This window comes from Choloepus didactylus, chromosome 7 (genome assembly GCF_015220235.1).
Source record: "Choloepus didactylus isolate mChoDid1 chromosome 7, mChoDid1.pri, whole genome shotgun sequence".
Classification (NCBI taxonomy): domain Eukaryota; kingdom Metazoa; phylum Chordata; class Mammalia; order Pilosa; family Megalonychidae; genus Choloepus; species Choloepus didactylus.
In genome coordinates, this window is record NC_051313.1 from 24,003,394 (window position 1) to 24,026,438 (window position 23,045).

At 38.6% G+C, this 23,045-nt stretch overlaps 1 protein-coding gene across 2 annotated transcripts in view; it reads right to left on the minus strand.

The window, feature by feature from the left end:
• NKAIN2 (sodium/potassium transporting ATPase interacting 2) overlaps positions 1-23,045 on the minus strand; it is a 1,131,060-nt gene that overhangs the window by 23,629 nt on the left and 1,084,386 nt on the right. For both annotated transcript variants that reach the window (XR_005217865.1, XM_037842926.1), the window contains exon 5: positions 7,669-7,729. Coding sequence is in view for 1 of the 2 variants with exons in the window: in XM_037842926.1 (XP_037698854.1) it covers positions 7,669-7,729 (61 nt within the window). In the remaining variant the exon portion in view is untranslated. The remainder of the gene's footprint in view (positions 1-7,668; positions 7,730-23,045) is intronic.

Here is a 23,045-nt window from a genome sequence, read left to right on the forward strand (position 1 = left end):
AGCAGTGTATCAATACTCTGGTGCTAAAAATCCCATCTTTCTGTCACTTAGCTAGCTGCCTTCTTTCTCATGTCATTATTGCTGCAGAGTATGAGAGACTGTGAGAAAATAAGGAGACTGGATGTCTGTAAAATTGGAAGAAGCAGCAGAATAATCAAAAAGGAAGATTTTTCTTTTCATCATTTCTGTAAATGTCACTACTTCTCCTTCCATTCACATGCTCCAGCTTTTTTTTTTCCTACTGAGGCTGATTAAAACAAGTTGAACATTCTTTTTCATCTACTGGATAACTTCAGTTCACCCAGTCAGAAATATTTTCTGCATAAAATACCTCCTTTATTGCACCCCAGCTAAAGGAACTCCTTGGCTAATCTGAATATTTTCACCTCTACATTGATTATTTAGAAACAAGATCTTGAGTGTCTGAATCAATAGAAGATAGAGTCAATTTCTATACCCCGGTAGTTTCAACCTAGGAACGCTAGATTTATTGAATTTATTTAAAGATGATCATGGTGTATGTGTAAGAGAAAAACAAAGAAGGAGGGAGGGAGGGAGGGATGGAGGGAGAGAGAGAGAGTAGCATATAGCATAATAAAGGAGATACTATGGCAAAAGAGAGAATATCAGAGGTGACTATTGAGGAATCAGACTCAACTCTGATCTGAATATCAAAATTCAAACATCAAGTTCACATGTTTTCTCCTCAATGACCACAAGAGGGAGCAATTCAATAGTAGCCTTGAAAAGAGACCAGTGCCAGAAAATTTGAGGGGATTTACTGTAAAAATTATATGTCTTGCTGTTAGGAAACGCTGTTGTCACTGATAGGAACTTGCATTTCACGTATGCTGGTATATGTAAGTGCCTGTTTCAGGTGTTGATCATTTATTCAGTCTTTCATTTTTAATTGTGGCAGCATACCTTTTTTTGCCCACTTGCGTTTGTTTAGGAAAGGACAAAAGATGCTTTACACTGATTGGCTATGCATTTACTTAGAATAAACTAGAATCTAAGGAGATGTCTCATTTCCTTAGCACTTTCCATACAGTCCAAGAAATGCTTGTGAAGAGTCATCGATTGACTGATCTCTGAAATCCTCACTGAGTTCTGCTCCAGGTTGAGGCGGTGCTAGATGCTGAGCTGTAGCTGTGGTTTCTGACGACACCCCTAACACTCCCTATCCCCAGGGAGTTGTGTGTCCTGTATTGGGAGTTGGAAGCTCACAAATGAGCTCAAGGACTTCGGGCAAGCTATTTAATCTTTATGGGTCTATAAAATTAAGGTGTTGGAATAGAGCAGGAGGCAGTAGTTTCCATTGTTTTAAATCCTGCAAAATTCTTAGTTCCAGAAATCTTAAGCAGAAATATAAGATATAAAATTAAATAAACACAGAGCTCCTATTGGGGCATTGGAGGGAAGGGGCAAGGCTACACTTCTCTCTACCTTGACCCCCCCATGAGCATAGCTAGAAATTAGTGGCATTCACAGTCTGAGGCTCCAGATGTTAATAATTTATGATGCTATTCAGAGATGAGGAAAGAAATGACATGTTTTAGACTGGTGAGAGGTTGGCAGATATGGACAAGATTATTTTGCTGTCACCTCCAAAATCTTAAAATACATATTATAAAGAGATGATAAAATAATAATATGCAAACATATTAATTTTTCATTTGATTGCTTGAATATGATTCTCCATAAGCAAAATAGTCACATCAATCATATACTCAACTCTCACAACCCTGGCTCTCAACTTGGTACCCAATTACTTGGCACCTTTTTTGAAACTGCTAATTGTCTGCCCCTCAGGTTACCAAATAGGATGTATGATATGACTCGAACAAGTCGGCTATGTGGAAATAGAGAAAGTCAGACAGGAAGATAGAAAGAAAAGAGAAAGAATGTGTGTATGTGTGTATGTGTGTGTATGTGTGAGAGAGAGAGAGACACCAGGAGGCATATAACATGCCAAAAATGCTAACTGATAACCAGAATTGTGGGGTTATTCTAATTTCCTTTTTTGTTTTTTTTTTAATCTGCATTATCTATACCGTCTGCAGCAAATCTACATTCAGAAACAGGGAGAAACAAGCATTCTTTAAAGGAGAAATTCCTCCCTGCTCCACCTCCTCCATACTTGGCAACGTGTGATTGTGCTCACAAAATTGCATCCAAATTCAATGATCGTAACAAACTGGAGAAACGATCTAAACCCAGAATGCAGGTCAATACTTTAGAAGTGAGGGTCAGCAGGCTTTAGAAGGAAAATCAAACAAAAATAGCAGAAAATTATTAGTTTCAGAGAAGTGAATAATTTCTTGTGATTCTCTTCTCAAATGAAAGATTCTCTAAATCGATCATGACTTTTATCCCAAGGCCAGTTGATTTTGGAGACTTCAGGACAGGTATTTATGCATCTGTGCTTGGTCTGGGAGGGATGGGTATGGCACGTGTGTATGCTAAACATTTAGAATTTATTTTTCAGTATTGCTTTCAAAAGAACCCCCCTTAAAAGATTACTTTTAATGACATTTCACAGGTTTTCCCAGATGATTTGAATATTTAATAGCATTTACAAATACATTGAATCTCTTCTAGAAAAGGTAGTGACTAAGAAAAATGCACTCAATGGCAAGAGGACCAAAGATACTTCTAGTTTACTGAACAAAAGATTTTAAAGAGAACATCATAAGCATTGAGAAATTATTTTTTTTCTACTATAGATCAGTGGTACTTTCCAACAGCTGCAGTCCTTTTTTAATAGTCACATCTACCAATGCTACTGAAACAGAGGTAAGTTCTTCAATCATGGTGCATGGACACTTGGCTGTGGTGCAGAAGAAATGAAGAATAAGCTAGAGAGAAGAGCCACCTCTATAATGAAAGGCACCCTAGACCTGGGACCTTGGAGTATTTTAATTTTTTTCACAGAATATTGTAAAGGGACGTTTTATTTTCCCAGCTGCTAAAACAAACACCATAGAGTGGGTTGGCTTAGACCATGGGGATGAACTGGCTCATGGTTTCAGAGGCTAGAAGGCTTGCTTTCTCCCGGGGTCAGTATCTTCTGGTTGGGGGGCAATCTCTCGGGTCCCTTGGCTTTTATGCCTCATGGCAATGCACAAGGCGATGTTTTTTCCTTTCTCCTCTGAATTCTGTTGACTTCCAGCTTCTGGCTGCTCCCCTTGGCTTCTTCATCTGACTTTCACTCTGCTTGTAAAGGACTCCAGTAATCTGAATTAAAGACCAACCTGATCCAGTTGGGCCATAGCTTAACTGAAGACCCATCTTGAAGAGATCTTATTTACAGTGGGTCCACACCCACCGGAATGCAGAACAAGACCAGGCACATGTCCAAACTGGGGTACACAATTCAATTCACATCAGGGGACTAGAAAAGACCATAGAAAAATGGCGTGTGTGGTACAGATGATACACAGTGAGGAGCTCTGCCACAGAGCAAGCATCGAGAGGGATGCCCACCGTCCTGGAGAAAGCCTTTTCTCTGAAGACATACCACTGCCCTTTCATGAGCAAATTCAGAAAAGTATGCTGTGATGGTTGCCCCACTCAAATAGGGTTCAATGGCCAGACCAGAAGTATTTTTCTGGTGAGAAGCTATCTTCCTGAAGGCGGATGCCCCCTACCTCAGGAGACGTTACTCCTTCCCACAGGGTGGCTGTGAGCCTGGCGCTGGCTGGGGCAGCAGTGTAGCCCCGGAGCCTCTTTCCCATATGTGGGTCCTGGCTACTCCCACCCTCTACCCCACAGGGGCTTTCAAAGGCCCGGGAGCCACATGGTGTGTGTGTGTGTGTGTGTGTATGTGTGTGTGTTTAGAGGTGCTGAAAGGAGTGTCAACATTTCTCTGTGAGATTCCTCCTCCAAGCATTGTCCTTACAGGAGATAATCCTGTAGGCACAGCAGATGGCAGTCGTGTCCCAGGAGTAGCACAGCCAGCTAGCGTGTCAGGTTCTGGCTCTGGCTGGGTAACTAAAACAGACAGGGATGCAAGCTTTTGGCTATTTCATTGGATAAAAAGCTCCTCTACATTAAAGTATCTACATAAATAGCAATCAAACCAGGCTCTTAGTAAGTATGTGAGATGCTGTTTAAAAGGTGAATTAAAGGCAAAGAAAGTTCTCAGACATTCAAAGTGGCCACAGTCTAACTCTTCCTGTTTCAGTAATGATTGATTGCCATTTCATGGAGTCTAAGTTTGAGTTGCTGCTCATGGAATTTGAACCCTCTCTATAGCTGTCCAGATGTTTTTTACTCTTTCTTCCCAGGGTGCCTGAGTGCACTGGTGGCTGTGGGACTTCAGGTGTCAGAACTGAGCACACAGCTGGTCAGTTTTGCTACTGACTCCCAGAATATTCTTCCAGTTGCCAAAATTGTGCCCTTATCTCTGCAGTCCATTCTCAGTAAAGTCACAGAAGCACAGCTGTCCTCTGTTTCTCATGAGGATCTTAGGAATGGAAACATAACGAATTTGGCAAGCTGGTAGCTGGCACCTACTCCTGCCACTGCACTATTAGGACACTCCATTGCACTTCCATAGCAGGGCAAAATAACACACGTGGAGACCTTCTTAGTGTTTACATATACATTAAACCTCTCCCATACTTCAGACCTTACTTTGTGAGTGCAATAGTTTTTCTTTCACCAAACAGAAATGCATTTTAATGATTAAATACTTTTCTTTATAATATAATTACCAAAAATTAGGCAAAAACTTCAATCCTCCTTTACTCATTAGCACGGGAAGTCATACTTTCTAGACAATGTCTGGAGGTGTAACATACTGAAAAATGAGCAAGACAATGATACATGGAAAATACCAATCCAAAGCATGGTACCAACAAATACTCAAAACTGTCTGTCTGTATATGAATGACCATGAGTAAATGAATCTAATTAGAAGTCACCAAAGGCAATTGGACAGAGGACCAGCCAAAGTCAGCATCTCCTCCAGGCTTTTTACTAGAGATTCATGAAAATTTAAAGTAAGTGTCAATCTACTTGGATATAAAAATAATGAAAGTAATTTCTATTATGCTTTCTGAGTAATAACACTAAAACTAGAAAACTTGTCTATGAGAAGTGTCCTTGTGTTTCAGATTACAAAGGCAGATAATGGGGTCATGGCTAAAATACATATAAAGACACATACTTTTTTTTGATGTCTGTCTGGAAAAAAAAAGTTTATCAGATGCTTGGCAGATAAGTCTGATATCTCAAAAGATAACAGTGACTTTGAATCCCCTGGATTTGTATGGCTTTGGCCAAAACTTGATCTAGGGCAGAATTCCTTAAGATGAGCTCTGTGGAATTCTATTTCTTTGGAATATTAAGGTTTTCAATGAAATGTTTGGGATGCTGTGGGTTAGGGAAAAGTGAACATATTCCTTTACTGCAGTACTCTAAGAGACATTAATATGTAAATGTGCATTCTAAATTTTCAGTGTCAACTTACTTGGCTTTGGATTTATTTTGCACAACGCATCTTGTGGAATAGCATTTTGGGGACCCCCTTTCAGAGGTGCTGTTCTGGAGAGATACTGATTACTTGTCTAGGAGACTTTCATGTATCAGTTGATGTTCTCTGAAGATAAAAATGCATCAGCATCATTGTGAGATGCAACCAAATATTATACTGGGAAAGCACAAATTCCATATGAAAATTAAGCTGTAGACTTTTCCTTCATCAAGAAAGATATTACTGAATGGCAATGTCTGAACGAACTTACATAGTTTGATGTAGTCCATGTATTTTAAAATCCATTTATCTTTTATCCTTCCTGATCCTGAGTGAATCTTTCATGCACAAGACAGTGCTTACTAGATGTCTTCTCTGCTATATTCATTAGGCATCTGAAACTCAACCTATCCAACCTGAACTAATTGACATAACTCCATTCTATAGTCCTTACGTGGTATTTCCATCTACCCACCCATCCACACCAGACAGCCAGGAACTAATAGGCTCTTCCCTTACCCAAGTACCCATCCATAAGCTATTACTCCCTTAGCATGTCTCATATCACATCTGTCCTCTCCACCTCCAACACTGGTTTGGTCCAGACCCTCATCATTTCTGTGGTGTCCTAATTAGTCTCCCTTTCCCTAATCTTGGCCCTCCCATGTACTTTCATCATAGTGATGCCAATGTGATTTTTCTAAAGTAAAATTCTGATTATGTTATTCTCTTTTTGTAAACTATCTGTGCACTGATTCCTTAACATAATGATCAAATGAAGCCCAAACTCCATCTTTCATTCTATTTTTCTACTATCTCACCCTTGTCTGGTTTTCCAATCTTTTCTGGGTGTCCAACTCTAGTGCAGGATACCAGTCAGTCATACACACTAACTTGGCTGCTCTGTCCCACCCCCACCCCCTACAGATGGCCTTGATGCCTTTTCACCTCTTGCCTGGGAGCAAATTATTGCCACACTAGCTACACGGCAAATACCTATTCATCTTTCAGGAGTAAGATCAAGTTAGTCCTCCCCTGTGAAATCTTTCCTGATCCCTTTTCTCTCTTCTCCCAGTACATACTCTACAGGGTTTCATTATACTAACTTATTCACAAGTTCGCTTTTCTCTACTAGATATTCAGTTCCTAGAGATATAAAATAATATCGACTATGAACTCTATCTTCCTGATTATACCTCATGTATGCTTATGTGTGAAAAACTGTCTCCCCAAATTAGTCACCTCATACTGCCTCTTCATTTCTAGTAAGTGTGGAAAGTGAAGAAGTAACAAGTAAATTTTCCTTTGAATTTTTCCCTCAAATCATCCTGTAACAGATCAGTGTATTCTTGTCCTCCTTTTTCCCACTGTCTCAAAAACCCAGTCATTACAAATAATTTTGGAAATCAAGAAAAATGATTCTTATTTATGGTTTTTCCTCAGAATAAATATAGCTGCATAGGTAAGTATCCACAAGAGTTCTAAGAGAGAATAAAATACTTCTTCCAATCTCCCTATTTCAGATACTTAGGAAGTAAGGAAGGAGTGAAATCTTCTACCTGCCATTTTTGGAAGAACAGAGGACTACGGAGCCATTTAGAGGATTCTTAACAGATTCCACCATTTAAACTGTGGATTGAGCAGTAAGACTCAAAGCTGAGACTCTGACAAAGATTTCTAGCTATTTGTGTAATCATAGGAACCGAAAGGAAATACTAGCTTTTGGTTTCCTGGAGAGAAAATCCTGAATTAATTTGAAGTCAGTTCTTGTAAGAATTTTAGGAGCTATTGCAAATTGTTGACTGTTGAGATTTGTGGTCCTGGGGGGAAATGCCTAACAAATGGTTAAATTAAAAAGAAAATGGCCAAGCTAACAGCATTTTAAGCTCACTTTTCATCTCTAGTCTCTACTTTATATTCCCTATTAGAATTGTTACAAGGGCCATAGATTAAAGAATACCTTTCAGTAAAAAGAAAGAAATCGGTTTTCAAAATGGGTGCTTTTCCATTTCCTCAATATGTTGGACACTTTTCTGAGAAACACTTTAGCCCTGTTGGGGACAAATGGCTTATCCCTTGTTCTAGTGATGTGTTGGAGGATTTTGTCTGAGAAGTAGGAAAATGAGGTAGGAGGCAGTGAAAAAGATGCTTTGAACTTGAAAGAAATATAATAGAGCTTTAATACTTACAGCTGTCCTCTTCTTCAGTTATACATTTCACAACATAACAGGCATAGATGAACCCTGCCAGCTGAAACAAAACAGAGGTGATTTAGACATCAGGCAAAGGCAACAAAACAGGGCCTCACTGGGGGTGCAGCTTCGCAAAGGCGGGCAATGTACAACCAGGTTCAGGGTTCTAAAATAGCTCCTTGGACTGGGTCTTGACTCCAGTGAGGACTTTTGATTCAAATAATGTCAATCTCCCTTAGGAATAAAGTGCTCTGTTTTTCCCTCACCTGTGTTTATGCGTAAGATTTGTTACTTGTCAGGAAATCTAAATCAGATTATTTTAGGTTCAGAAAAAAAGAAAATTATGATGGTTCATGAATGAATTACCATTTGTATTTGTGCCAATCAACTTCTAGTTCATTTTTCCTTAGCCTAAAGCTTAAGATTCTAAAATTGGACTCCCATGATTATCAGAAAAATATTTTGAAGGAAAACTATTTCTGTGGCATGTTGAATGGGCTCTGTCAGTAAGAACTCTTAGTTATACATGTAACAGCACCTAGGGAAGAAATATTACTGAGACAACACGCTACAGGGAAGTGATGAGGTGGACACCTTTAAGCAAGGAGCATCTCAATGCATTAAATTCAGGATTGCACAATGCATTAAATTCAGGATTGCACGCATCATATCTTCCTTTCTGAAACATACTACAGAAAGGTCCCTGGGGTCAGGGAAGTCCTTGCTCACTGCAATTTGTACTGTGATACATGGCAAAGTCACTTGATATCTATCCCCTCAGATTGAGTATTTTGTGTTCTTTCATCAGTAGAAACTTTATTTAGTCAAATTATGAGTCCTGGTTGAAGGAAATATACATTTCCAGATAAGTGGAAATTTTTTTCCTCAAAAATAATCCAAATTGGGAAAGATATTACAGGTATGTCCTCAAACAGCCATGAGGATTATTTACCAAGACTTTTCAGGCAGGCGTTGACCTGGCTGGGTACTCTACATATGACGATATCTTGTGTGGGGCAGGGAATGTTAGGAAAGGCTGCAGTTTTCTTTCAGGAGATTAAAGCACAGGGCAAAAAGGAGTTGCTGGGATAACCTAATGAAGTCGTTTTTCGTTAGTTCATTGTGGCCTTTCAGGAGAACACAAAAGGAACCTCCTGATCCAGAGATCTTCCACTAGCAGCCACTTAATGGGCACAGAACTATTTGGTGACAAACATATGTCCAGGGGTCCAGGGGCTTTAGAAAATCTCTAATTTGGATTTGAGGGAGAAACCATGTCCTGGCGGATTCTGGCTTCCCTGTCAAGGAGAACTGGGGTGGGATAAAACCATGGCCATTCTGGGTCAGAGAAGAAGAAGCGCCAGTGACCCTACTCGAGAGGAGGAAAGATGGGTAAGATCTGTGCAACTGATTCTTCCAAGGCTTTTGCTTATAGAAGATCGTGAATAAGATGAGTGTGTAGCCCTGCTATGTGTATCAGAATCGGTACACACAGAGAGCACTGTAAGAATATACTTGATGCTATAATAGCAGAGTTAGTGTTTTGTTTTTTTTTTGTTTTTGTTCCTTTTTAAAAGCTAGAACATAGAATACTCATTGTCAGCACTTTTTTTTTCTCTTTGATAAGAACCGTTTCCTTATATAATAGAAATATATTCATCATGATCATTATTTTTATAGGACTTTTTTTTTAGTAGTACAGAGTGCTAGTTAAAAAGTCAGTGTCTTCTACTTGGCTTTAGCAAAGATTTTGATTTGACCAAATCAAATCACACAGTGATTTGAGCATTTTCATGGGTCCTGGAAAAATAGAGTACGTCTTAACCTTTTATCTCCCAGGACCCATAAAAATGCTCAAATCTTGGTGTGAGATAGTCCCATGGGTACTTTTCTCATTGGAACCTGGATCTGGCTGTGGCTGGGTAAGAGGTTTGGGTTTGGTCAGATCCCATGGACACTGCCTTTAGTTCCACCACTTCTTAGACATTAAATCTTTAGCAAGCCTGGCTGGATGTTATAGATAAATCATAGTTCGTTTCATCTTTTCAGCTTTAAATTGTTACTTAACTTTTTGGAAGGCAATTTTTCCTAATCAAACTTTTCTCTTGAGTCTTACTCATCACTTCATTACTTTGAAATGAAAATCAAGGTAAAAAGCATTGATAGATTCTGAGATTCAGCACCAGTAAGTTTAAACTCCTCATTAAAATGTCCCTAGATTCTAGATTATTAACTGTGCTCTCCCAGAATGCAGCCGAGGAGCTGCGTTCTGCTTACCAGTGATCTTTTAATTGTATTCGGTTGCGTTCTTTAACTATCAGGGGAGCTCCTTGGATATAAAAGTAAATCCTACTGCATTTCATTACAAAAGCTTGCTGATTAAGAGAACTTTAGCTTTTAAATTGGTCACCTCTAAATACAAATGAAACTGGTTTCTCCCAAATTAATTGAGATTCATAAACTTCTGTTACCTTCCAATTTTCCTACATCATCTAAGTTTCTAATTTAATTTTAACTCACTAACAGCAATTTATAAAATTTACCTCCAGCAAAGGGGCTGAAATCCTTTCTAACAATTCTGAATGCCTCGTATAATGTGCAACTCTGCTAATTCCTCCTGGAGCTCCACCAATGAATTAGAACAGTGTTTCTCCACCTCAGCACTATTGACATTTTGGGTTGGATAATTCTTTGTTGCGGGGGCTGTTGTTCATTGTAGGATGTTTAACAAGATCCCTGATTCTACCCACTAGATGTCAGTCAAAAATGCCTCCAGACATTGCCAAATATTCCCTAGAGGGCAAAATCATCCTGAGTTAGAGTCCCGGCATCAGATACAGTCCTAACCTCAGGGAATTTGCAATCTTGTAGCAGGGATACACATATAATTGTAATTCAAAATAGATTAAGATAAGTGCCAGAAGGAAGGAAGAACATTGGGTGTCTACTAAGTGACAAAAAGCAAACTGGACACTTACACCTCAGTGCATTATCCTCACAACCACCCTTGGAAGGACATGTTATATCTATTTGTGCAGATGAAAGGTAAAATGGGCCTTGCTTTTCCAGAGGGAGACCATCAAATGGGAAAGGTGTGTTTAGAGAAGAGTTATTGGTTCCATCTGACCAGAATTTGGAGGCCTTATACTAGGTCAATGGAAATGAAGGCTGTGAAGGCAGATGACGGCAATAATCAGACCCTGTATCCAATCGCCAATCTAATTATGTCATTTTTCAAACCAATATATTTTAGGCGCACCCCATCCCATATAGAAAAAATTTAAACCTTTTCATGGCATACAAACCCTTCCATAACATGATGCTGAGCTCCCTGTCTAGCCTCATTTTTCCACTACTCCTAGCCTCAGAATCGATACCAGTAGTAAGCCATTGGTAGTTTGCTGACATATATCAGGTAGCTTTTCTTTTCTGGTCCTTAACTCATTTATCTGGTCTGCTTCCAGAGCATTCTAAAGCCTGGCACCTCCTTCCTCCTGCTGATAAACTCTGCACCTGCAGTAACTCCAATTCATCCTTTAAGACTGAGCTAAGGTGCTGCTTCTCTCAAGAATTGGCCATCTCTTCCCAGGTGGAAGGTTGTTTTGTCTGAGACAGACAAAGGGAGACGGGAAGGCTTCGAAAGGGATAATGAGGGGAAAAGAGAGGTAAGAGAGGACATCCTTCATGCAGCGCTCAGAAAAGAGTAAGGAAATGTGAGTTATGTTCAGGGAGGAGCAAGTGGCCCCAGTTCAGAGGAGTTTGGGCTACATGAAGGGGAGTAACAGGACACAGAGTGGAGGACAGTAGCCCAATTTGTTTTATTAGATCTGAGTACCTGTAATTAAAGTAAAATTATTTTATTTTGTTTTTTATTCAAAGACAGCTACAGTAATATAGAAAGTACCAACAGCATCAATGAGGCAAACACACAATAACCCGCATGCAGAATATTCCATTGTTTCTGTCTTTAGCCTTCAAAGCAGAGTTAAGTCTAAATCTTTTTATTTTCTATTCATCTTTTCACCTTCATACATCTAATAAGATTTGATCACTTCTAATTCACCTGATAGGGAATTATGTAACATCGTAATATCATTACTGACTTAAAGGAAATAATAATTTCTCTATATAACTAAATCAGATTAACATTGTTTCTCGTATCCACAAACCAAATTATGAGCACATGTCCCAGAAATTCACTTAGAAGCTAATAGATAAAAGGAAACAAAAGCCTTTTGGTGAGTATTTAAAAATATTCAATTGTAATAAGTGAAAATGTAACAATCTTAGCATTTAAAATACTATACCTTGGACTTCTGTTTCGGGCAAGTTGGAGTAGATGTACGTTTCCCTATTCCTTCCACTAACTACAAGTAAAAACCCTGTACATTAAATATAAAACAAGCATAAAAAGTCTCTTTAGCTTGTCTAAGCTAGAAACCTAGGAACCCAAGGACGTACATGAGGTGCGTGCTCTGTTTCGTTTTTGTTTTTGCCTCAAATATTCCAGACTTGGAGCTGAGGAAGGCTGCACCCAGAAATGAATGAGGGTGGAGGTGAGGGGTAGCAAACGCTATTTTTTTTTAATCTGCAATTATCTCATATTCTCAAGTAAATTAATTCCATGTTTCCTTTAATTTAAATCATCTGTTTTTGTACTGAATTCCTAATTTAGATGCTATAAGCCCATGCTTTCTATAATATGAGTTTGAACAGAAGGATAACATGCTCCCACCAAATATAGTTTAAGTTGCAGACGATTTTTAATTGTTCTTTTACATCTTTGCCATGGACATAATTTGAGATGGCTTTAGCAAAGAATTCTAATATGATTATTTCAGTGTTATTAATGAAGGTCTTTTATATGAAACAGTTTATGACCTGGTCTGGGGTACCCTTTCTTTTGTCCACCAGCTAATTCTTATTCTGTACTATTCACTTACTGGACTATTAGGGAGTAGGTTGCATTATATTTGGTATGAATAACCCAGCTGTAGTTATCAACCTCTGATAACTCATGAGGGATTGCCGCCAGGGCTATTGTGAACGCTCACAGCCTACTGGGTCAGAAAAGCTTTTCAGAGGATCAGACACATATCTTAATACCAGCTTTTAGGTATTGTGCTGCATCATCAAGCATGACGGCATTAAACTCTTTTTAAAAGATTAAATAAAACTAGACACACATGCAAACTTGTATTATCTATTTAAGGCTGGGAAATGGACTGAACCAAATGTCAATGCTGGCTTAACCAATCATGCCCATTATAAATTGGACTCTGGAGATCAGTAGATTTCCTGAGGCCAAACTCACCAAAAGGTTACTGGAGTTCAAATGAGTCTAAGGAACTAGTAAAATTGGCAGAACAGAAGATATTCAAGCAGGGTGAAAGACGGCTAATAAAATTCAAATGTCATTATGGTTAATACCTCTCCCACAGTTTAAGTATCATGATAATTTTAGAAACTTTATTGAGAGCAGTGGTTCAACTGTTCTATACACATGCCAGTTGAGTGGTGATCAAAGAAATGACTAATCTAGTAAAATAGAACTGCCACAAAATAACATTAGTCTCAAAGGTAAGAACCATAATGCCAATTCTCAACCAAGACTGTTCATCAAAAGCAATCAGGAAACATGAAAAGCAATCTATCAGCACCACCATATTTTAATAGTAACATAAAGTTCAAGATTGTTTAGGGACCCTGATTCATTTATAATGAATCATTTGAGGATTTAAAAATGTACTGTAAAATATAAACAATCAATGCAATTAATGCTGCTCTGTGGATTTCCTGAACAAAATAAATACATAATTCCTTGAGAGCAAATGATGAAGAGATCAGTTTCAAACAGGAAGGCAGTTTCAGTGGGCATTCTTTTGGTTTTGCACTTCTGTACGACATTTTAAACTTCTTGAGGAAGAATAATGATCTAATGATCAAATTTTGTGATTATGTGGAAGCTGCCTAAACGAGCTGTGTGGTTCTATGTTATCTGAAGAGGATAACTGCATCTAGAACTAGGGAGATGAATAGCCCCACTTTCTTTGGGGTTCTTCAGTAAATACTTGGAGAAATGTTTTCAATGCTGTCCCACAGTTGAAGAGGGACACCCAACAGAATTGTAACCATGTGGGGAAGGAAGACAGAGAAATGAGAGATTATAAGTGAAGTGCCTGGCTAATATGAAGTTCTCAATAGACATTGTGATGGTGATGATGATGATGATGATGATGATGGAGAATTTCCCAGGCAAACTGATGGTTGACTGCTTCCTGGGAACATGACTGACAAACAAATGACCTCTGCAATTCATTTTCCCTCAGAGATTCCAAAATAAGCAATAGGAAAAGTATCTTTATTTGGGAATAAGAAATTTGGAAATCCTAAGTCCATTTCGACATTTTCAGTATAAATAAGCTGTCAAACAAGCATTTGTCAAAAGAGCAAATTGAACAATACAATCCACCCATACTAAATGTATAAAAATCCTGCTATTCTTCCTTATTAAAGTAACTGAGATGAAGTACAAAAAGTCATTTTATATTTTGGGGATGGAATAAGACATTATTTTTGATCCTGTCTCATCCACATCTCCAGGTGAATATGGAGCCATTCAGAATTCCTAGAGTAATACAGATGTATAATTTTGGGCACAAAACCTCTGTATATGTAGATGTTATCCCTTCCAACATCATATGAGGACACAGATTAGATCCTGCTTGAGTCCCTTCTGCAACTGATCAGCTGTTTTAGACTAGAAGCTGACTTCTAGTTATAATGTGTCTTCAGAGAAGGAAGCATCAAGTCATGAAACACAGTTGGGAATCATAGGCAAAGGACAAGGCTGCTGGCAAACCTCCTTGCTGCTCCATGGTTGCTTTGACACGGCCAGCTGGAATGTCCTCATGGCTTGGAACACGTGCCATCCTCCCATGGCCCAGCATTCTTGGTTCACGCTGACTGTTTATGTGGTGGGGGGTAAGAAAGCTATAATGCTACCCAGCTTGGCAAGTGTTCATAAGGCACTTCTCTTTTTGGCAAGATAAAGAGTGTCAGAAGAGGTGTTAAATGACAAACTCATAATTCTAAAAATAAACAAATTTATTGATTACGTTATATAAAAATGTTGTCAACAATAATAGTGTTGCTACTGTATGAAAGAAAAACTGAATAAAAAGGAAACATCAGGACAGATCAGCTAGAGAGAAAAGTCGATTCAAGATGTTACAGTAAACTCAGATGTTATTGGGTTTTTTAAAAATACACTTAAATGGGAATCTTAGAGAAACTGGTCCCTTTACTATGACATTTGTGGGAATAAGCTTTATATGCTATGAAAAGATATTTTATGTAGCATGCAATGCAGCATGCTACTGAGCAAAGTACTTATGCAATATGTGGCAGAAATGAAGATGAATGGAAGTGAAAGTAGTAACAGAAAAAGAAAACCCAAGGGAGAGGTGTAAGATGTGGATGGGAGAAGATACAAATTTGAAGACTATTTTTCCCCCAAAGCAATTTTAAAAGGCACAGAACTGAATCTAAGAGTCACTTTAAAGGCCCATCAGCTCTTTCCACATGTAACAGTATAATCTGGTTGCACTGAATAACCTAGGAGTCAGAACGTGGCTATGTTTGGCATCATTTATGACCCCTTTCTCCATTTTTGTTACCATCTTTTCAAAATGAATCTTAGATTATCTTCTTTTTGCATTACTCAGAGCCAAGTTGAAGATGAAGTAAACTCTTCATTGAGTACCTCAGAATGAAGGAATAACATTAATTACTGGTAGCATGACTATTATTTGGCATATGTATACTAGGAGAAAATGCAACTATATTTGCACATGTCTGTGTTTTTTTAATAAATTATTTTTTGAAGCTAAGCCTCAAAACTAATCAGTCATCTAACCAACGCTTCCCATCCTAATTGACATCTGGGAGGTAGGAGAGGAATGCCTAGTAGCTAATATTCAAAGTAATAGCATTGTTGGAGTGTTTGCTATATTCTGAGTGTATGCTCACACCTTTACAGCTATTGTTCCAGATATTCTTTCCAAATCCCAGGAGAGAGTTTCTATCATCATACATGATTATAAAGGAGAAAACTGAGGTTAGAGAAATTAAGTAATGCCCTGAGATGAAGAGACAGTAAGGAACAGACGTGAACCCATGTCTACTGACCCCAAATCCTCCATTTTTCACTCCTACACTTATTATTAAGTTATCTCATAGGGAAAGCTGGTAACATTTTCAAGAGAAAGAAACATAAGATTCCAAAAGTCGGAGTGAATTCATATTTGATTAAAAAAAAAAAAACAACAACCACCTTAATTTCCCCTAAAAAATTAAGTTCACCTGGTTTTCTGAGTTGGGCATTGGGCTCTAGAGGATGGTATTAAGTTTGGGATTAGCAAGGCTTTGAAATCAGCAAGAAACAAACTGGCTCAGCTACCAGACAAACCACAGAGGAGTTTAACGCCACTCGTGGGGAAACCTAGAGAATATAGTAGAATGAAGTGCTCGTCCCACTCATTTGATTACTATTTCAGTTCTCTTTCAGTGGTTCCAACTCGTCATGATTTTATAGTCCTCCTCTGTATTGTTTATATATGCCTCTACACACTACAGTGGGCTTCTTATATTAGAAATGTATTTGTGAGCCACTAATTACCTTTAGCTTACTGTTGGTGAGCAAGGCAAGCTTCACATCAGGCTGATACTCACATGGGAGTGGTATGGTTCTATGAACTTTTAATCCGGGGCTCTCCATTCCTCAAGATAAAGAATTGATGGCAAAGCATTCAAGGACATTGATGATCTTTTGAAGCCTACCTTTCACCCCAACTGTCATGTGTTCCTTTCCCCTTTGCCACCCCTTGCCTTCCACCATAGCAAATCTCTGGAAATTCTCCCAATACTCATGCCAGACCCTCTGATCCCCTCAAGTCCTTGGTAGGTTGAAACATGTACCCCAACAAAGACATGTTCCTAATCTTGTCCTGTGTTCCTGTGGGTATGAACCCATTGGTCAATAGGACCCTCTGAAGCTGTATTATCAGTTAAGGTGTGGACTCATTTGTGAATAGGATCTTTTAAGATCTATTTATGTGTGGCCAAACCGAGTCAGGGTGCTTGTTAATCCATATCACTGGTGGCCTTATGGAGATAAACCAGAAGAAGCCAGAAGTTAGCAGAAACCAGAAAAGCAGACACAAGGAGAACACCATGTGTTGGGAGGCAGAGATGCAAGCCAAGGAGCCCCAAGGACTGTGGCAAGCCAGGACCAGGAGGCTACGGCTTGCAGGGAGAAAGCATGGCCCTGTTGACACCTTGAGTTTGGACTTCTAGCCTCAAAAACATGAGACAATAAATTCCTGTAGTTAATCCAACCCACTGTGTGGTATTTATCACAGCAGCCAATGCTTTTGTATGTGGTATATCCTTATCCAACAAATAAAATTCAACAACATATGCAGAAATGAGTTATGTTGTATAAGAAATATAATGAATAAATAAAATGAATTAATTTGTATAATATAGGTATGTAGTGGGGTGCCACATGAGCACAAAGTAGGGGGCACCTATCTCTGCCTTTTGAGAAGTAGGCTTGACGTAGCCCAGCCCTCACACAGGCACTCCCTGAATCACTGTCTGCTGCTGAATTTTGTTTGTCAGATGAGGACACACCTAACTGTTGACCAGGCTCAGACTTTATTTGGCCATCTCCACAATAAAAAAGGTGGTTTTTAAATTTTTAAAATGTTATTTTCCCAACATGTATTGATTGGTCCAAGTGGTTTCTGTCTGTGTGTGTGTGTCTTTGTTGTAAGAAAATTGAGAAATGTCAGCTAAGTAAGAGATTTTTACAGAAACACCTTCTAAAATAGAAGTTTAAACATGGACTTTAGAATTGTTTCTTTTACCAAAATTAAAAAAAAGTTCTTTAAAAGATATTTACTTACCCTTTATTAGTAAATATTGTTCTTATTTATGAGCTGCATTTCTGTCTATATTTATGCTGAACTAATTCTATCTAGATTCTAGTTCTTATTTTCACCCTCTAATTGTATAATTAAAGTTTCTCATTTTACACTTGTCACAAATTATCAAGAAGAGTACATCATCAGTGATATAATAAAGATACAAGAGGGGAGGAGAAAACAAAAGCGAAGAGAAAGGATATGATAAGTCTGTAAAGACATGAAAGAAAGAGACAGCTAAGAATGGTCCCCTATATAGGGAATTCTTAGTTTTTATGTTTGAAACTGTGATCAAGATGCTATAAGAATCATATCTTCATTTCTTTAACTCAGTACATTAGCATTGACATGGACTTGTAGTTTTTCTCCCTAATCCAGGAAAATGTTTTCCATTCGATGCTGATTCTTATTACATTGGAAAAGTACAAAGGGGCATGCTCTTTATAACCACAAAATCAACTGAGAGGAGAAAAGCTGTCTGCATTTTCTCTTGCCTTTAAAGATGCTGTCATTATTAGTTGTTATCCCAGAGAAGTGAGACTTGCTGCCACTCGATCTCCTCACTTTACTTTAATGACTTCAAGATTATTGAAACCTCATTACTGAATGTGATTGTTCTGTGGTGTATTTGTGTGTGCATGTGCGTGTGTGTGTGTGTGTGTGTGTGAATGTGGGTTTTCACACAGCAAGCAATACCGAGTATGAGATGCCATTCTGATGATTTTCATGGTCTTTTATGAATGCTGATTGAACTCTAAAGTTATCTCCAGTCTGCTCCTGTAGAACAGTTTTCTAAAATTCGATGGTTTTAAGGGATGTTTATTTTACACTTGACTTTCCCTCATATACTCCAAAAGCCCCCAACTAGAATTTCTGACTAAGAGTGATCCTTCTAAATCCCTTTCTTCAGACAGCTATGATTCCCAGACCCTTGGAACTCCACTCTCCCCAGTCATATTCCATGTTCCATCCTTACAGAAGCCTGAAAAGCAGGTCGACTTTGCTCTTTCTCCCCTCTGGTGAACACATTCAATCTGAGAGTATCAGTGAATAAGAATAATTAACATTTAGAGAGCACTTACTTTGTGCCAGGTACTGTTCACACATAAACACAATCACTTTATGAAGTAGGCATTATATTATTATTATTATACGATTTTTTAAAGGAGGAAATTGGACCATGTAAAAGTTAAATGACTAGTCCAAAGGCATCCACTAACAAGTAATTGAGCTGTGCCTTAGTTTCCTAGGGCTGTTGTAACAACCTATGTGGCTGAAAACAACAAAGATTTGTTTTCTCACTGTCTGGAAGCCAGAAGTCCAAAACCGAGGTGTTGACTTGGCCATATTTCCTCTGAAACTTGTAGAGGAGAAACTTGGGTATTACTTGAAATCCTTGGTGTCCTTGGCTTGTGGCAGCATCACTCCAGTCCCTGCCTCCGTGTTCACATGAATTTCTCCTTTGTGTCTTGTCTGTCTGTCCAATCGTCCCCTTCTTATAAGGACACTGGCCATATTGGGTTAAGGCCCATCCTACTCCTTGGCCTCATCTTAACTAATCAGAACTTCAAAGGTCATATTTCTAAATCTTTTGGGGGAAAACAACTCCAGTCTTAACAAGCTGGGATTGAAACCCTGGCTATCTGGCTCTTAAACATTGCACAATGTGTCAACACCTCCCAAGACCCAAAAGGCTGCCCTCTCCCTGGCACTACATCCTTATGGAATATATACCCCATGGACTACAATTTTTCCCTTGAAATGCAGCTGGTCAGGAAAGTAAATCCACAAAAATACCAATAAGCGTAACTTTCATTTTGGGCTTTAATACTATTTATTAAAAACAGTAATTATAGAGAATAATTGCCCTTACACATAAAGTCTTTAGTGATTAAAAAAAAAAATCTGATCACATGCAAATATATTTCTTTGATTACATTTTATTTTGCATAGGTAAAAATTTAAGACTCCCCTCAACTGTTTCTATTTATTGGTGGCAATTAATAGAACACCTAGGTCTTTAACCTAAATGGCATACCTATGAAAATAAACCTAAGATGAAGTAGAAAAAAGTGACCTTATATTTTTCCTAAACTGAATGTAATTGGGAAAAATTATTTGACATGAAAATACATGAATAATTGTTAATATGGAGGGTGGAGTGCCTATAATTTTAAGCTTTGTGTTCTAGCTTTTGTTGGAGAAATTTAAAAAACAATAGAAACCACAGTTTCATCTCTTAGAAAATATAGTCTAGTGGAACGATGTCATAAAATTAAGAGTGTATATAACATAGTTAACCGGTATGAAAGTGAAAGGATAGAGGAATGCAAGGTTTTATTATAAATAAAATGCATACTCCTGCTCTCAGGAGCTTATGCTATTTGGGAGGCACATCCCCCTACCCATCTACACACACACACACACACACACACACACACACACACACACACACCTTAGAATCAGGTGGAATGAAGAACTAGAATGATGGTATACTTTTTCACTACCTTTCTGCAGAGAAGAGTATTATTTTTTTTCTCTGTAAGGTACAGAGGTTGGGTGATTGGAAGGAAAATGAAAAAGTGGGGTAAAACAATCCCTTCCTACTCTCATTTCTTCTAGTCTAGAATGTCTGTGCCCTTTCAAACTCGATAATGTCAACCTCCAACATGGTGTCTTTGGCAAAGAATCCAGTGTAGGGTAAAATAAGCATATTTTTTTTTTAATAAGCATAAGTGTAGGGATTCTGGCATTATCAGAGAAAATCCAGTGCTATAATGTTGGGTGGAAATACCAAACCTCTATGGAGGCTTAATGAACAACGAAGCTAAATTAGGTTTAATCATTTCTCCCAGGATGAACCAAGTATGAACAGAAATCTCCTATATTTTTTTTCAGAGCAAAAACAACCATAAGCCAAACCACAAAGGGGCTCAGAACATGGTATTTGGCTTTGTTTTCCACCAGAGATGCCAGGTTCAGTCAAAGAGGGCAGAGCATCGAAGCCGGTTACCAAAGTGTGGCACTTTCCTATTACTGAATCCTCTGAGATCAGACTACTTCAAATTTCTTTTCAGTCTCCTTAGCCCTGACTCTTTGGATACTATAGGTACTGCAGCAACTTGCCTTCTCTAGGAGAACAGAAATGTTCAAGACAGTGAAGGGAAAAAGAACCTTTATTTCAATTAAACTGGTGTCAACAGGGTTCTGAAGCTGCCCAGTGCAATAACCCTGACTAATACAGTTTGGTTCTCAGCTGCGTTATCATAGCTAAGATGGCAGGGTCACTGCTCATGCTGAATGAAAGATTGAGGCTATGGGCTTTTTTTTCCCATTTCAGAAATAATGTTCTCTTATGTCCATGTGAAATTATAATACACTTTATCACAACAAGTGGAAAAGTCTTACCTGTATACAAATGCATCCTATTCCAAGAGCTTTGGGATTAAACAAACAGAAATAATGAATGGATGATTAATTTCCTAAATAATTTAGAACTTGAATATATTGTTTGGAGGTGACTTCAAGGTATAATGTAGGTTTTTATCTATCCAATAACAACTTCTTAGGTAAAACCATTACCAATGAGTGAAAACTGAACTTCCTTTGAGGAGATTAAAAAGTTTGCTCCATTTCAAGAAAGCTGCAAAAGAGGGCTCAGAATGGTTCAGCCAAGTCAACCTTCTGGAAAAGTGGCAGATGCAGAACTCATTTCTGAGTATTTTGTCTGAATAGCTGCCCTTGCCTTCACCACCCAATCCATTAAATACTTAATATTACAAAAGCCTGTAGTTAGAATAGATGGAGCATTTTCCCTTCATCCTTTTCTCAAATGATGTTCTGGGACTATTTGATTGTGAAATATTGACTGAGACCCTTCCACAAGCTATATCCAGGTGTAGTGGGAGCTCAAGGGGTTGAGGGGTCAGGAGATGAAACTCCTCTTCTGTTCCATCTAGAACTGGAAACTTTACCTTTGTTTATTTATTGTTAGAAACATTTCCATTGTCTTTGGAGCTCCATATTTGTGTTTCCAACTGCCCACCAGGCATCTGAACTTGGATGTCTTAGTAGATATCTCAAACTTACTATGTTTAAAGTTAAACTACTGATTTCTCTAATATGTCAATGCCATCCTTCCAGTAGTTAAGTACCAAGCCTATAGACTCATCCTTGACTCTTTTTCTCACAGCATAGAACAAATCTGTCAGGAAACCATATAGGCACTGCTTTCAAGAACATACAGAATCTGACCACTTTTAACCACCTTCCTGCTATCTCCCAGGTCCACATGGCCATCTCTCCTGGCATGAATTGCTGCAGTAACCATCTAGCTGGTTCCCCGCTTCCAACCTTTGCCCCCTATAATGAGTTTAAGTATCTTTTAAAAACAGTAAGTCAGATCGAGTTATTCCTCTGTTCAAAATCCTCCATGGCTCCCCAGTGTACTCAGAGGTAGGGCAAAAGTCCTTACAAAGGACCCTATAAGATGTGTCCCTCCCCTATTACTTCTCTGGCCTGATCCTTCTTCTCATTCCCCTTTCTCACCCTGCCTCAGCCACCATATGCTTCCTTGCTATTCCTTGAACAAACCAGACCAGTGGCAGCTTTTAGGTACTGGACATTCCCTCTGTACCTCTTTCAAGTTGTCATTTAAATGTGACCTTCTTAATAAGTCTTATCCTGACCGCCCTATGTTAAACTGCACCTTCCTTGGCACTCTCAAAACGTCTATCCCTGTCCTATTATCTTCCATTGTAATTTCATCTGATGCATGAACAATTCCTTTTTATTCTAAAGCTATTTGTGTGGTTCAGTTGGGTTATTTTGCTTCTAATAATCTGGAAGGAAATTGCTGGGTCTGTTCCCTCTTGGGAAAATACAAGTTGTAATTTGGTCCTGGTATCCTAGTTAGAGAGAATCCCCTCAAATATCTCCCACATTCAAACTTAGCTTCATCCCTATCCATTCCGAAGGTCAAGGATCCTGTTTCCCAGGGTGAAGTCTTCATCATCTGGGTCACGCTGATCCCCGCACTCTGCTCTGGAGGCTGTACCCTACTGATTTCTTTTTCCATCAGTTATCTCTAGTGATACCTCTACCCTTAAATTTCCTCACTCTACTGTTCTTTTCCCATTGGAAAAACAACACTAGAATCTCAAAATTTCCCCCTTTACAATTGCAAAAGGTAGTCTTTGAATGATTATTCCATACTTGCTCTTCACATACCTTTCATTATACAACCCAGAGCAATCAGGCTGCCACCTTCTCCTCTGTATCAAAAGATGATATCTAATGACCTTCAGGATGCCAAGTCATGGGTGGCATTCAGACCTTATTTTACTTCATCTGGCTTCAGTTCCAATGCCATTGAGAAACATCTGG